We start from the raw sequence: 12,935 nt of genomic DNA on the forward strand, positions 1-12,935 counted from the left end.
CTCAGGGCCTGCCAGGACCATCCTTCCTACATCTTGGTTGTGTGGCCAGGAGCAAGTAAGGCCAGTCCCTGGGCTCCGTTGAGGAAACCTGCCCTTAACTGAACTCTAGGAAGACCTGTTAGAGAGGGCTAGACAATGCTCAAGTAGAGGGTCTGCCTAGCGGGCTTCCATCCCTAGTGCCAAAAAAAGGATTGTGTGTGTTGGGGGAGAGGGGGCTCTTCAGTCACTAATCAGAAGCGGATTGGTGGGACCAGAGGTGTGCTGTAGTCATGGAACACAATCAGAAGCTCAGCGAGTGGTGAATCTGGGCTCTGCTGAGGAGAGGGGTAATGACAGACAAACAGGACTTCTCCTCAGAAGTGACTTTTGAGTAAGACCTGTCCAGGAAGCAGGAGCTGAGCAGGTGGCTCTCTGCAGAACACACTCCAGCAAAGGAGCCACTGAGCCAGTCCTGGTGCTCCGGCTTGTCATCCCAGCTACTGAGGAGACAAGTCAAGGGCCCCCGGGGCTGCAGAGCAATGAGTGCCAGGCCAGTTAGTGAAAGGAGAGCTGGACTAAATTCCACCTTTTGGGAGTCTGCAGCAGGAGGATTGCCACTAGTTCAAGGCTGGCCTGGGCTGTATAGGAAGTTCTAGACTGCCCAGGGACCCAGTATGGGGATGTAGCTCAGTGGTTGAGATTTTGGTTTAGCACACATAAGGCTCTGGGTTCAATCCCCAGTACCTCAAAGAAAAAACAACCCTCCCCCAGGTCTGGTGTCCTAGAAAGACCACTCAGGTGCTGGCCAGCAGCACCAGCTGAGGCAGAAGGCAGGGGGTAAACTGGGTGATACCCTCCTGCCTATGAGACCTGGACATCTTGTGTCCCTGCAGAATGTCTCCTTCAGCCTGTCCCCAGGCAAGGTGACAGCCCTGGTGGGGCCCTCGGGCAGCGGGAAGAGCTCCTGTGTGAACATCCTAGAGAACTTCTACCCGCTGCAGGGTGGCCGCGTGCTGCTGGATGGCAAGCCCATCGGCGCCTATGACCACAAGTACCTGCACCGCGTGGTGAGTGCCACACACCCTGTCCTTCTTCTCTTTCCTTCCTCGTAAGCTGTGACACAAACGCAGGGACGTACAGTTTAAAAAACGTCACTGATGTGACCTCACCAATGTTCTGGCACTCCACAAGCTGCCATGCTCCTTCTCTTCCCCCAGGGATAAAGCTTCACCTGACCCCTGTGACAGCCATTTCCTTAATTGGCATTAATTTTACTCCCTCTGGACATACCCAGACTGCATGGCTCTGCCCCAGCCAGCCTGAGCTTCTCCAGGCAGAGTCAGAGTGCACGAGGTCGCTCCCGTTCCCATGGACTCCTCGCCTGCAGGCGCAGACAGCCATGCACTGGATCCCAGGCCTAGCCAGGCCTCTGGTTCTGTGTTCTCGTCAGCACTGACTGTGCAATCATGGGCTGGTTGTGTTCTGATGGTCATTCGTGTGGAGTGTCTTGGTGATACTCACCCTCCTCACCCTCTCTGGCTCCTGATACTACTCACATGTCTCTTTTAATGACACAATGTATTTTATCATGGTTGCTTTCAGGACCATGGCCTGTCTTCCCTGTGTATAATGGCTTTGGTTTCTGTTTGTGTGTTTTTAACATGTGTGTGTTCATATAGAGGTTGGACAACTTTCAGGAGTTGACTCTCTCTCCCTCCACCCAGTGGGTTCTGGAGATGGAACTCAGGGCATCAGACATGACAGCAAGCACCTTTACTTGCTGAGCCATTACCAACCCTTCTTTTGGCTTTTTGAGAAAGGGTCTTTCTCTGTACCCCAGTATAGCTTCAAACTCTTGGCAGTCCTCCTGCCTCAGGCTCCTGAGTGCTGGGATTATGTGTGTGTCACCAGATCCAGGTTGAGGATTTTTCTTACTACTTATTATTTATTCACTAAACAGTGAACCACAGCAACTGCTTACCTTGTGCAGGCATTGTGCGCAGAGAGTCATAATCGGCTCAAGGGGACTGAGAAGACAGGGTGTGCCATGTGTGGGCTCTGTGTTCAGAGGAGAGATCTGGAATCTGAGTGCATCCCAGTCCCATCCTGAGGCTGCAGAGGGCCTGTCTTGTGTCTGCCCCTCTACCTGAGAGTCATCAAGCAGCCTTGTGTGCTGCATTTTCCAGTGCTGAAGGATGGTCACTGTTAAAATCGCTGTCTGTCCATCTGTCCACACCTCCCACTCTGGCAGGACTTTGAGTCATTTCCTTTTTTTTTTTTAAAAAAAGTTTATTAAGCCGGGCGGTGGTGGCGCACGCCTTTAATCCCAGCACTCGGGAGGCAGAGGCAGGCGGATCTCTGTGAGTTCAAGACCAGCCTGGTCTACAGAGCTAGTGCCAGGACAGGCTCCAAAGCCACAGAGAAACCCTGTCTCGAAAAAACCAAAAAAAAAAAAAGTTTATTTATTTATTAAGTATATAGTGTTCTGCATATATACCTACAGACCAGAAGAGGACACCTGATCTCATCACAGATGGCTGTGAGCCACCTTGTGGGTGTTGGGAATTGAACTCAGGACCTCTGGAAGAAGAGCCAGTGCTCTCAACCACTGAGCCATCTCTCCAACCCCCTCGCTATATTTTTTAAGCATCACAAGAGTCACAAGGATCAGGGTGGGATGGGGGTGGCTCTGCCCGCATGCCATGATAGATGATTTGGATCCTGTTTTGTTCCATATAAAAGGGACAAGGAAGCCAGGAATGGTGGCGCACACCTTTAATCCCAGCACTTGAAAGGCAGAGGCAGATGAAGCTCTGTGAGTTCGAGGCCAGCCTGGTCTACAGAGTGAGTCCAGGACAGCCAGAGCTACACAGAGAAACCTGGTCTCAATAACAATAAAAAGTTCTTATTGTACAAGTGTCAGGAGCAGAGTTTGAATCCCCAGAACCTATGTAAATGTCGAGTGGGTGTGGCAGCCTGCTTGTAATTCCAGCCTCAAATGGCAGAGGATCCCCAGAGCAAGCCAGCCACTGAGACTAGCCACATGGGCAGGCTCAGCATTCAATGGAGAGCTGCTGCCTCAGTGAATAAAGGACGACTCCTGACATCAGTCTCTGGCTCTTCTCACATGTGTGCACACGCACAAACACACACATACGCAAAACAAATGTAACTCAAGATTTTAAAAGAAGGTAAAAGTTGCTCCTGTGCTGACATATAAACAGGTATTCAGACTGTGTGCTAGACAACACCATCTGTCCAGGAGAGCCTCCACAGCAGGGGTGCGCGTGTGTGTACGCATGCAGGAGCCGATGTGCTGGAATGTACATGTGTGCATTAACAGGGCTGGAAACCAGGGCTCATGTTAGATAAGTCATCTGTCACTGACCTAGCCAGGCTCTAGTCTCTAGCCTTAAACATTAGTCCCTGCATTAAACATACTTAAGCAGAGAGGTGAAAGGTGAGGGCTGTCCCCAACCCCTGTGTGGTGCACACTGGGCTGCAGTCACTCACAGCTGCAGTAGTGCGCGGCTCAGATTAGAGACAGCTCTGCTAAGTGGGGAATTCTGTGGGCTTTCTCCCCTCCTGATGCCTACAGACACCAAGCCCCATTTATATGCTTATTAATTAACCATCTGGTTTTCCTCTGGCCTATGTTGTCTCCTTACTTTTAAGTTGTCGAAAGCACAAAACTGTCAAGTGCCACACTATAGCCATTGATTTAGTGATTTTTGTCATATTTTAGTGTTGTAGTAGGAGCGGCGGGGCTGCGTCCCCAGCACCCCAGCCGCCTGGCTAGCTTATGCCCTGAAATAACAACACACAAACTGTATTCATTTAAACACTGCCTGGCCCATTAGTTTCAGTTTCTTATTGGCTAGCTCTTACATATCGATCTAACCCATTTCTATTAATCTGTGTAGCCCACGAGCTGGCTTACCAGGAATGATCTTAACCTGCGTCTGCCTGGAGTGGGAGAATCATGGTGACTCACTGACTCAGCTTTTTTCTCCCAGCATTCTGTTCTGTTTACTCTGCCTATCTAAGGGTTGGCCTATCAAATGGGTCTAGGCAGTTTCTTTATTAATAAGAAATCACTCCCACATCATTTTAGTGGTTTCTTTTTTTCATTTTTGTGTGTGTGCGCGCACGTTTGCATGTGTGACATACATGTGTGTAGGTGTGCATGCACACGTGTGAGAGTGCACGTGGATTCCTAGAATTCCCCCAGATCACTCTTTCACCTCATAATTTGAGGCAGGATCTCTCTCAGTCAAACCCAAAGCTCAGCAATGCTCCTAGTTTCACTGAGCGGCTAGGGAGCTGGCCTCTGCCTTCTGAAGCTGGAGTTACAGGTAGGCCTTCATGCCCACCCGGCACCAATATGGGCTTGGGAATCTGAACTTGGGTCCTCCAGTCTGTGCAGCATACTGAGTTTGGGGTAGCCTAGATGCCAGAGTAAGACCTTGTCTCAAAAAAAAAGTGGGGGAGGATGAGTAGAATTAGGGCAACTGCCGTGTGGCCTCATGGACACTCACTTGGCAAAGTCACAGAGCTACTTCCTTTTTTCTTTCTCTCTAATCGGGGGAACTTACTTGGCTTAACTCAGAGCAACAAGATTTGCTAGCCCTAGGTTGTCATTCTGGGGGGCCTGAGGTATAGGAAGGTCTGGGTACCAAGGCCCCAGCTAGGAAGTGAGGAGGCAGTTGAATGCAGCCAGCAGGCAGATTAGGTTACCAACCTGAGACTCCTGGCGTCAGCCAGGCGGGGCTGGAGACGGGGCTGCCAGTGACAGCTGGTGGAGGCTTCATGGCAGCTTCTCCTAGCCAACTTGCTCTCCACTCCCCACAGATCTCTCTGGTAAGCCAGGAGCCCGTGCTGTTCGCCCGCTCCATCACGGACAACATTTCCTACGGTCTGCCCACCGTGCCCTTCGAGATGGTGGTGGAGGCCGCACAGAAGGCCAATGCCCATGGCTTCATCATGGAGCTGCAGGACGGGTACAGCACAGGTACCATGATGCACCTCTGAGTTAGAGCTGCCAGTGCACCCATGCCCCACCATCTCATTTTCTTCCCATCAGTCACACAAACATGGACACGTCAGTTAGTCCCAGTGGCATGTGATCTTTGAAAAAGGTCGTGTATACCCCCAGGGATGGTGGGACATAGATCTCTGAGTTTGAGCCTGGTGTCAGGGCCACATGGGGAGACCCTGTCTCAAAGCTGAACAAACAGGGAGCTGGGGAGGTGACTTAAGCATGTCGCTGTCCTTTCAAAGGACCAGGGTTCGATTCTCAGTATCCACAAAGCAGCTCACAACTGGCTGCAACTCCTGTCCCAGAGGCTCCCGTGCCTTGTGGCCTCTGGGGCACCAGGCATGTGGTGCACAGGCATACTTGCAGGCAAAAGACCCACACATAAAGTAACGATTTGTTTTTGCTTGAGATTTTGTGTGTGTGTGTTTAGAGACAGGGTTTTTCTGTGTATCCCTGACTATCCTGGAACTCTAGTCCAGGCTGGCCTCAAACTCACAGAAATCTGCCTGCCTCTGCCTTGTGGGATGAAAGGTGTGCACCACCACCTGGCTCAATTTTCTTTTTAAAAAAAGGAATAAAATGTCTATTTAACTGGGCATGGTGGTGCAGGGAGATTGCTACAAATTCTCAGCTAGCCAGGGCTCTGTGAGGAGACCCTGTCAAACAAACAGTGTGTATGTGTATGTGTGTATAGTGTTACTGGGCCACCTAAAGATTTATTTGTGTGAGGCCGGCTTTCAGGAGTCAGCTTTCTCCTCCACCATGGGCCCAGTTCTGAGCTCACTGTTGGGTCTGTGCAGCAAGTGCCTTCACCTGCTACAACATCTTCCAGACCTTCCTTGGGTTTTCTGACGAGTCTTAACTGTGTAGCCCAGGCTGACCTTGAGCCTGAATCACCCCAGCTTCCCAGAGCGTAGCAATCACAGTTGTACACCACGCTATAATACCCGGTCTTTTATGTCTTTATTCTGCCCTTTTATAGACAAAGGTCAGCCCTTTAATTGTGTACTTGTCCTTAGCGCATCTTAATGACCTTTCCTATTGGTGCAAGGACCTGTCCCACCCCCTCTTTCCTCTTATCTGCATTAAGTGTTCAGCTTTTATGATGACTTATTGACTTGGTTTCCTATTGACAGACATTTGAGTTGTTCTTATTAATATTTGTCTTGGTAATGACTGTTGTTCCTTTGCGGAACTACAGCTCCCAGCGTTCCCCTGGACTACGGATGCCAGCGCTCGCAAGCGCAGGACACATTTTCCAGAAGCCTTTGCATTCCCCGTTAAAAGGCGAGGGTCGCTACGACCCCTTCCCCTTCCCCCCTTTTCCTGCTTCTCCTGTAGTGTCCGTGCACCTGAACCTGTCCGCCGTTACCCCTCCCCCATTAAAAGTGCACCCACGTGGGACCTCTGCATGTCTGTGTCTCCTTTCCCGTGTAACATCTTTTACCCTTTAACCCTGCAGACAAGAAAGCCAGCCAGAAATTAGGAACAACAATGACAATGCTGTAATCACACCCAACACCTGCCTCTGGTCCTCTGTGGGAGAGACTTGACCTGTAGGGACATTCCTTGAGGCAGGCTTGCACACTGTGTTCAACAACGTGTCAGGGCAGAGCATCACAGTGGGGTTTCCTAGTGTGCTGGATCAGGAAGACTGTTCCCGCCGACCACACCAAACACCACGGTGCACTGTTATATTTTTAGCCATCTCTCTGGTACACTGGGGGCTGATCCTCACGCACCGTGGTATCTCTTCCTGAGCTACCGTCTGTGGGTGGTCCCAACTGAGGACCCTCAAAAATGTCTGCATAGCTGGTGCCCAGGTGACAGGAAGAAGCCCCCTAATAACTCACTCTGTGCCTCCTCCATGCAGAGACCGGGGAGAAAGGAGCCCAGCTGTCAGGTGGCCAGAAGCAGCGGGTGGCCATGGCACGGGCCCTGGTGCGGAACCCACCTGTGCTCATCCTGGACGAAGCCACTAGTGCTCTGGATGCAGAGAGCGAATACCTGGTGAGTAGAGGGAGGGGGCTGCTGGAGGAAGGGCGTGGCCAGGCGCCCTGAGAGCTGGCTACAGGCTCTTTCAGGTCCTGCTGGGCGGTGGTGGCGCACGCCTGTAATCCCAGCACTCAGGAGGCAGAGGCAGGTGGATCTCTGTGAGTTCGAGACCACCCTGGTCTACAGAGCTAGTTCCAGGACAGGCTCCAAACCCTGTCTCGAAAAAAACAAAAAAAAGAAAGAAAGAAAGAAAGAAAGAAAGAAAGAAAGAAGGAAGGAAGGAAGGAAGGAAGGAAGGAAGGAAAGAAAGAAAGAAAGAAAGAAGGAAGGAAGGAAGGAAGGAAGGAAGGAAAGAAAGAAAGAAAGAAAGAAAGAAAGAAAGAAAGAAAGAAAGAAAGAAAGAAGGAAGGAAGGAAGGAAGGAAGGAAGGAAGGAAAGAAAGAAAGAAAGAAAGAAAGAAAGAAAGAAAGAAAGAAAGAAAGAAAGAAAGGGAAGCAGGGAGTTCTGGGCATGGGCTCTTTGGGGCCTGGACCCCCAGCTCTAAGCAGAGCTACAGTCAAGTGCCATGGAAACAGTGTCCTGCCAGAGGACCTGATAGGAAGCCCATCCTGTGTGTTTCTGTGTTCCTTCCTCCTTCCCTCTCCTTCACTGCTTTTGTGCCCAAAGGCCTTGCACAAATGCCCCGCCCTGCAACTTATGGTGCAGCTTTAAGCTGTTCCTCCCTTCTAAGCCTAGCTTTCAGTGATAGTCGGACACAGCTGTCACCTCAGGGGGACAATATAGAGTTTATTATGGAGCCAAATAAGTGACTGTGGCCCAGGAACACAGATCAGGTTATCCTCAGCTCCATGGTCCAGTATGGAAACAGGTTCCAGTTTCATGAAGTTTTTATAGTGGCAGAACAAAGAGAGTTCAAATCGAGACACTTCAGATACATTGGTGGAAACATCAGAGGCAGTTCCAGCAAAGCTGGGAGGCTCTGTCATGGGCCTCATTTTCTATCTGATGACACACTTAGCTTTTGGGTTGTAGTAACCAGGGTCTGCTAAGTTAACCCATTCCAAAAGGGTTTTTACCTGTTAGTCACAGTTTGTTAAGTCTAACACAGGTGGGCAAATCTGACCCTTGGGGTTTGGAACCAGCCTGGGGTGTCACCACAGTTCTGACGAGACACACTCGTTTCCAGAAATCCTCGCTCACAGCTCCTGTTGGCTAGCATGGCATTTTATGCATGGAGTCCACATATTATCAATTTATATAGCATCCCTCACAGGAACGCATCCCCAGGGTCTGATGTAGATGAGGCAAGGTGATAGTCAGGGCAGTCTTGAGAGAGGCCATAAAGGAAGACAGTCCTCAGCCAGGCAGTAGTGGTGCACGCCTTTAATCCCAGTACTCGGAGGCAGAGGCAGAGGCAGGTGGATCTCTGTGAGTTTGAGGCCAGCCTGGTTGATGGAGTGAGTTTCAGGAAAGCCAGAGCTAAACAGTGAAACCCTATCTCAAAAAACAAACAAACAAAAAAGGAAGACAATTCTCTATCAGTGAGCCTGCTGGCTGTGCTCCAGATCTGATAGCATTTACATGTGGCATGTAGTAGGGTTTATATTAAAATAAGAATACCAGCAATGAAGGAAACATTTTAAACAACCGAAATTTACCTATTTTTTAAAAAAACCAGATCGGCCATGTCTGTATTTATAGTTATTGGTATTCTGAACTGTCGTCTTAGATCTTTTAACTTAAGCTTTTCCTTTGGCCAGCTGGATGGCATAGCTCTAGCCTTGCTATGGGGCAGCTAACTAGGAAAGACAGATCTGCAGTCTACACTGTAGCTCTGGCCTGTGGATGCTCACCTTGGCTAAACTGGTCCCCTTGGTCTCCTCAGCATGTGCTGACTGGTGGTGAGGGGAGCAGGAGCTCAGGCCTGTAGCACTGAGGAATCCAGTCTTCACAGACCCAATAGGATCCTTTTACTCCAGTGGCAGAAACAGAGTGGGAATCTGGGGACCACCCATTTCCTTTTCATTAGCAAAATACGAATAGTGTTTAAATTAGTCCCAGCTACCATACTGTGGGACAGTTTAGACACTGATTTAGTCAAGAAACGTCGGCACTTACGGGGTATACTGGGTGAAAGCTGATTTTGTTAGAGACGCGCGCGTGCGTGTGTGTGTGTGTGTGTGTGTGTGTGTGTGTGTGTGTGTGTTATAAAGAGTTAAATCTTTGGGTGTCTCTAGCTGGAGATAATGTAGTTCAAGGTACTTTGTAAACATTTGAGTGTGTGATAGGGCCTTTTACAGCGTTTAGATCACTGTTTCTATGGATGTTAAACGACTGGACTTTGAGACGTGTAGCCCTGACTACCCTCAAACTTCTGGAAAGTCACTAGGCAACACCCCTGACACACACAGCCCCTGCCCAGCTACATATTTTTCTTAAAAGGAAATGTCTGTTTACTTTGACTATAAGAATTCTGATATAAAATATTGATGCTCCCACATTGGAGGGGCTTTTTTTAAAAGATTTAAGATAAATTTTTATTGATTTAAAAACAAGTTTTTGTTTTTTTTTTTTTTTGGTTTTTTCGAGACAGGGTTTCTCTGTGGCTTTGGAGGAGCCTGTCCTGGAACTAGCTCTGTAGACCAGGCTGGTCTCGAACTCACAGAGATCCGCCTGCCTCTGCCTCCCGAGTGCTGGGATTAAAGGCGTGCGCCACCATCGCCCGGCTTAAAAACAAGGTTTTTTTAAAGCCAAATTATACTGAATCATAAAAGTATCTGTCACAAATACAGTGAACACACTCGAATCTTTTAGACATAAAAACTAATTTTAATAAGGTAGGCGGGGCTCTAGGTGAGCAATCAGCCACAGAAACAGGACAGTTTCCTCATTAGTGACTCCATTAAAACCAAGATTAGTATTTTATCATTTAGGAATAAACCAAGTGAAATACTAAATATCATGAATGATTTAAAAAAAGCTGGGTGGTGGTGGTGGCCCTTGCCTTTAATCCCAGCACTCAGAAGGCAGAAGCAGGCAGATCTCTGTGAGTTCATGGCCAGCCAGTTATACAGAGAAACCCTGTCTCAAAAAACAAAAATGTCTAATTATAAGAGGATTTAAGAAACATAAAAATAGAGAAATGTTCAGTTACCTGGGGCACTGACTGTTAGCAGAGCTGAGATGAGCGTCCTCAGCATCTCCCGAGTGCTGGAGTTAAAGGCATGCGCCACCACCGCCCAGTGCAGGTTCTTTTTTCAATTACCTTTTTTCCCCTTCAAATGTCTAACACTTGGTCAGGATAAGGACCCTGAAAATGCTGCTTACTTGTCTAGAGGCAGGGGTGGCCCAGTGCTGTAAGTGCTGCACAGGACAAAGTACAGATGAGCCATCTTCCCAGTCTCGGGCAGTTAGCCCCAAGGGAAGCTGCTCTCTGGAGCAGGACAGCGTCTCTGAAAATGAATTTATGCCGGAACTAAAGCAGAACTGTATAACATGTAGACCTTTTTTTATTATTTAATTTTAATTTTAAAGCTCAAAAACTCTAGAGCCATCAGCTGCCTCCACTTGTTTTTCCTGGGGTCACATTGATTAAATGTCGCTTTACCCTTTGTCATTTAATTGGCATTCTGAACGTGCAGCCAGGTTTTCTTAGACAGTCGGAGTTGGGTGTTTTTTTTTTTCCCCTTAAAATTTTAGTATTACATGAACCAAAAGGAAGCTGGGGGTAGAGAGTTGAAACCTGGCCGCCCTGCCAAGAGGACCTAGGTTCAATTCCCAGCACCCACATGGAGGTTCACAACCTCCTGTAACTCCAGTTCCGGGGATCCAACACTCCCTTCTGGTCTCTGAGGGTACCAGGTACACATGTGGTACAAATATATACATGCAGTCAAAACATTCATACACACATTTTTAAATTAAAAAATGAAGCTGGTCCAGTGTCACATCTTCAGTTTACGTGAGGACTTATGTGTCTGTTGGGGCTTTTAATCTATCACCAAAATACCCGCTTTTAAGAATCTGTACATTTGTCTCTTAATTATGCATGCAAAAATAAATTAGCACACAATAAAAATTTTGTTTTACACAAACATATGAAAACAATTCACACACATACACGACACAATTACATGAAAATCACACAATTACACAAATGTGTGCACCCACTTTAAAAAGGTTGGGATGGCTCAGTGGTTAAGCATGTGTTGCTCTTACAGAGGATGAGAGCTTGGTTCCCAGCACCCACATCAGAGCTCACAACCACCTGTAACTCCAGCTCCAGGAGATCTGATGCTGTCCTCTGGACTCCATATATATGACTTAAAAAAAACTTAACCAGGTGATGGTGGCACAGGCAGATCTTTGTGAGTTCGAGGCCATCCTGGTCTACAGAGCGAGTTCAATAACAGGCACTAAAGCTACACAGAGAAACCCTATCTCGAAAAAAACAAACAAAAATAAATAAAACTTAAAAACTGGGTTGTGGTGGGACTTGCCTTTAATTAACCCCAGGAGGCAGGCAGATATCTGGGTTCAAGGCCAGCCTGCTCAACCTTCAGAACAGCCACAGCTATACAGGGAAACCCTGTCCCTCCCCCTGCCAATAAAATAAAATAAAATAAAATAAAATAAAATAAAATAAAATAAAATAAAATAGTGAGGTGTGAGAAAGACTTAGCACATAAACATGAGCAGTTTGGCCGTGGACACATAATATGACTCCTTCTTCTTTTAAGAGCTTCAGTAGCTGAGGGGGAAGAGCTGCCTCACTGATGAAAATGTGTATATCTAAGAGAAAGGAAAAATAGTTTTGGCATCAGGCTCTGGCCTGTGGCAGTTGAACACAGTCCATGACTTGCTCCCCACTGTCCCCACTGTCCCCACTGCTCAGGTGGCTGTTACTCCCTTGGATCTTTCCGTGCAGTGTAAAGTTTAAACACAGACAGCAGCTGGGGCTTTGTTTCTCCCTTGCACTTAGGGGACTTAGGAAATACTAAGTGGGTCTCTGGCCAGAAAAAAAGCAGCAAAGGAGCCCAAGGTAAGGGCAAGGCAGGGTGGCCAGCAGCCACAGGCAGGGGCACTCAGCAGTGCTTTCAAGGTGGAGCTCAACAGCAAGGCAGAGCAAAGCCCCTGGGGCCCAAGGAGTCCCCTGAGCCTTAGGGACCTCAGCTCAGACCAAACAGGTTTGTGGCTTCAACCAAAAGGAACCTTAAGATGGGCTGGTAGAATAAAGGATTTTAACTTAGGCTTAAACACAGAGGTTAAAAAAAGCTGCCCAAGGAGAAACTGAAAGACACTCCCCAGTGTCTTCACCAGGAAGTGGCCTTCACAAGAATTTTAATACAACGGGATTCTCCTCTCTCTCTAGCTTTTATCTTTAAAACAGGCCATAATGTTTTCCTTTGATAAAGGACTTCGCTCTGTTAAAGAGTGGAGGTTAGCCTCAGGATTTAGCCTTAGTTCTCTTATAATGTCAATATTTTAAAAAGGTTTACTCAAATTACTAATTTCATTTTTTTTGTTGTTTGTTTTTCGAGACAGGGTTTCTCTGTGGCTTTGGAGCCTGTCCTGGAACTAGCTTTTGTAGACCAGGCTGGCCTTGAACTCACAGAGATCCTCCCGCCTCTGCCTCCCAAGTGCTGGGATTAAAGGCGTGCGCCACCACCGCCCGGCACTAATTTCATTTTTATGTGTGTGTTTGGCCTTCATGTACGTATGTGCACCATGTGCATGCCTGGTACTCACAGAGGTCAGAAGAGGGTGTCGCATCCCTAGGAACTAAAGTTATAGATGGTTGTGAACCCCACGTTGGTGCTAGGAATCAAACTCTGGTCCCTGCAGAAGCAACAAATGCTCATAATCACTAAGCCATCTCTCCAGCCCCCTACAATTGATTTTTTTTTTTTTTTTTTTTTTTTTT

At 48.0% G+C, this 12,935-nt stretch overlaps 1 protein-coding gene across 1 annotated transcript in view; it reads left to right on the plus strand.

Annotated features, from left to right (window-relative positions):
* Abcb9 (ATP binding cassette subfamily B member 9) overlaps positions 1-12,935 on the plus strand; it is a 34,627-nt gene that overhangs the window by 17,128 nt on the left and 4,564 nt on the right. Inside the window, exons 9-11 of the mRNA XM_005344393.3 lie at positions 873-1,046; positions 4,831-4,990; positions 6,891-7,027. Of these exons, the coding sequence (XP_005344450.1) occupies positions 873-1,046; positions 4,831-4,990; positions 6,891-7,027 (471 nt within the window). The remainder of the gene's footprint in view (positions 1-872; positions 1,047-4,830; positions 4,991-6,890; positions 7,028-12,935) is intronic.

This window comes from Microtus ochrogaster, chromosome 2 (assembly GCF_000317375.1).
Source record: "Microtus ochrogaster isolate Prairie Vole_2 chromosome 2, MicOch1.0, whole genome shotgun sequence".
NCBI lineage: Eukaryota > Metazoa > Chordata > Mammalia > Rodentia > Cricetidae > Microtus > Microtus ochrogaster.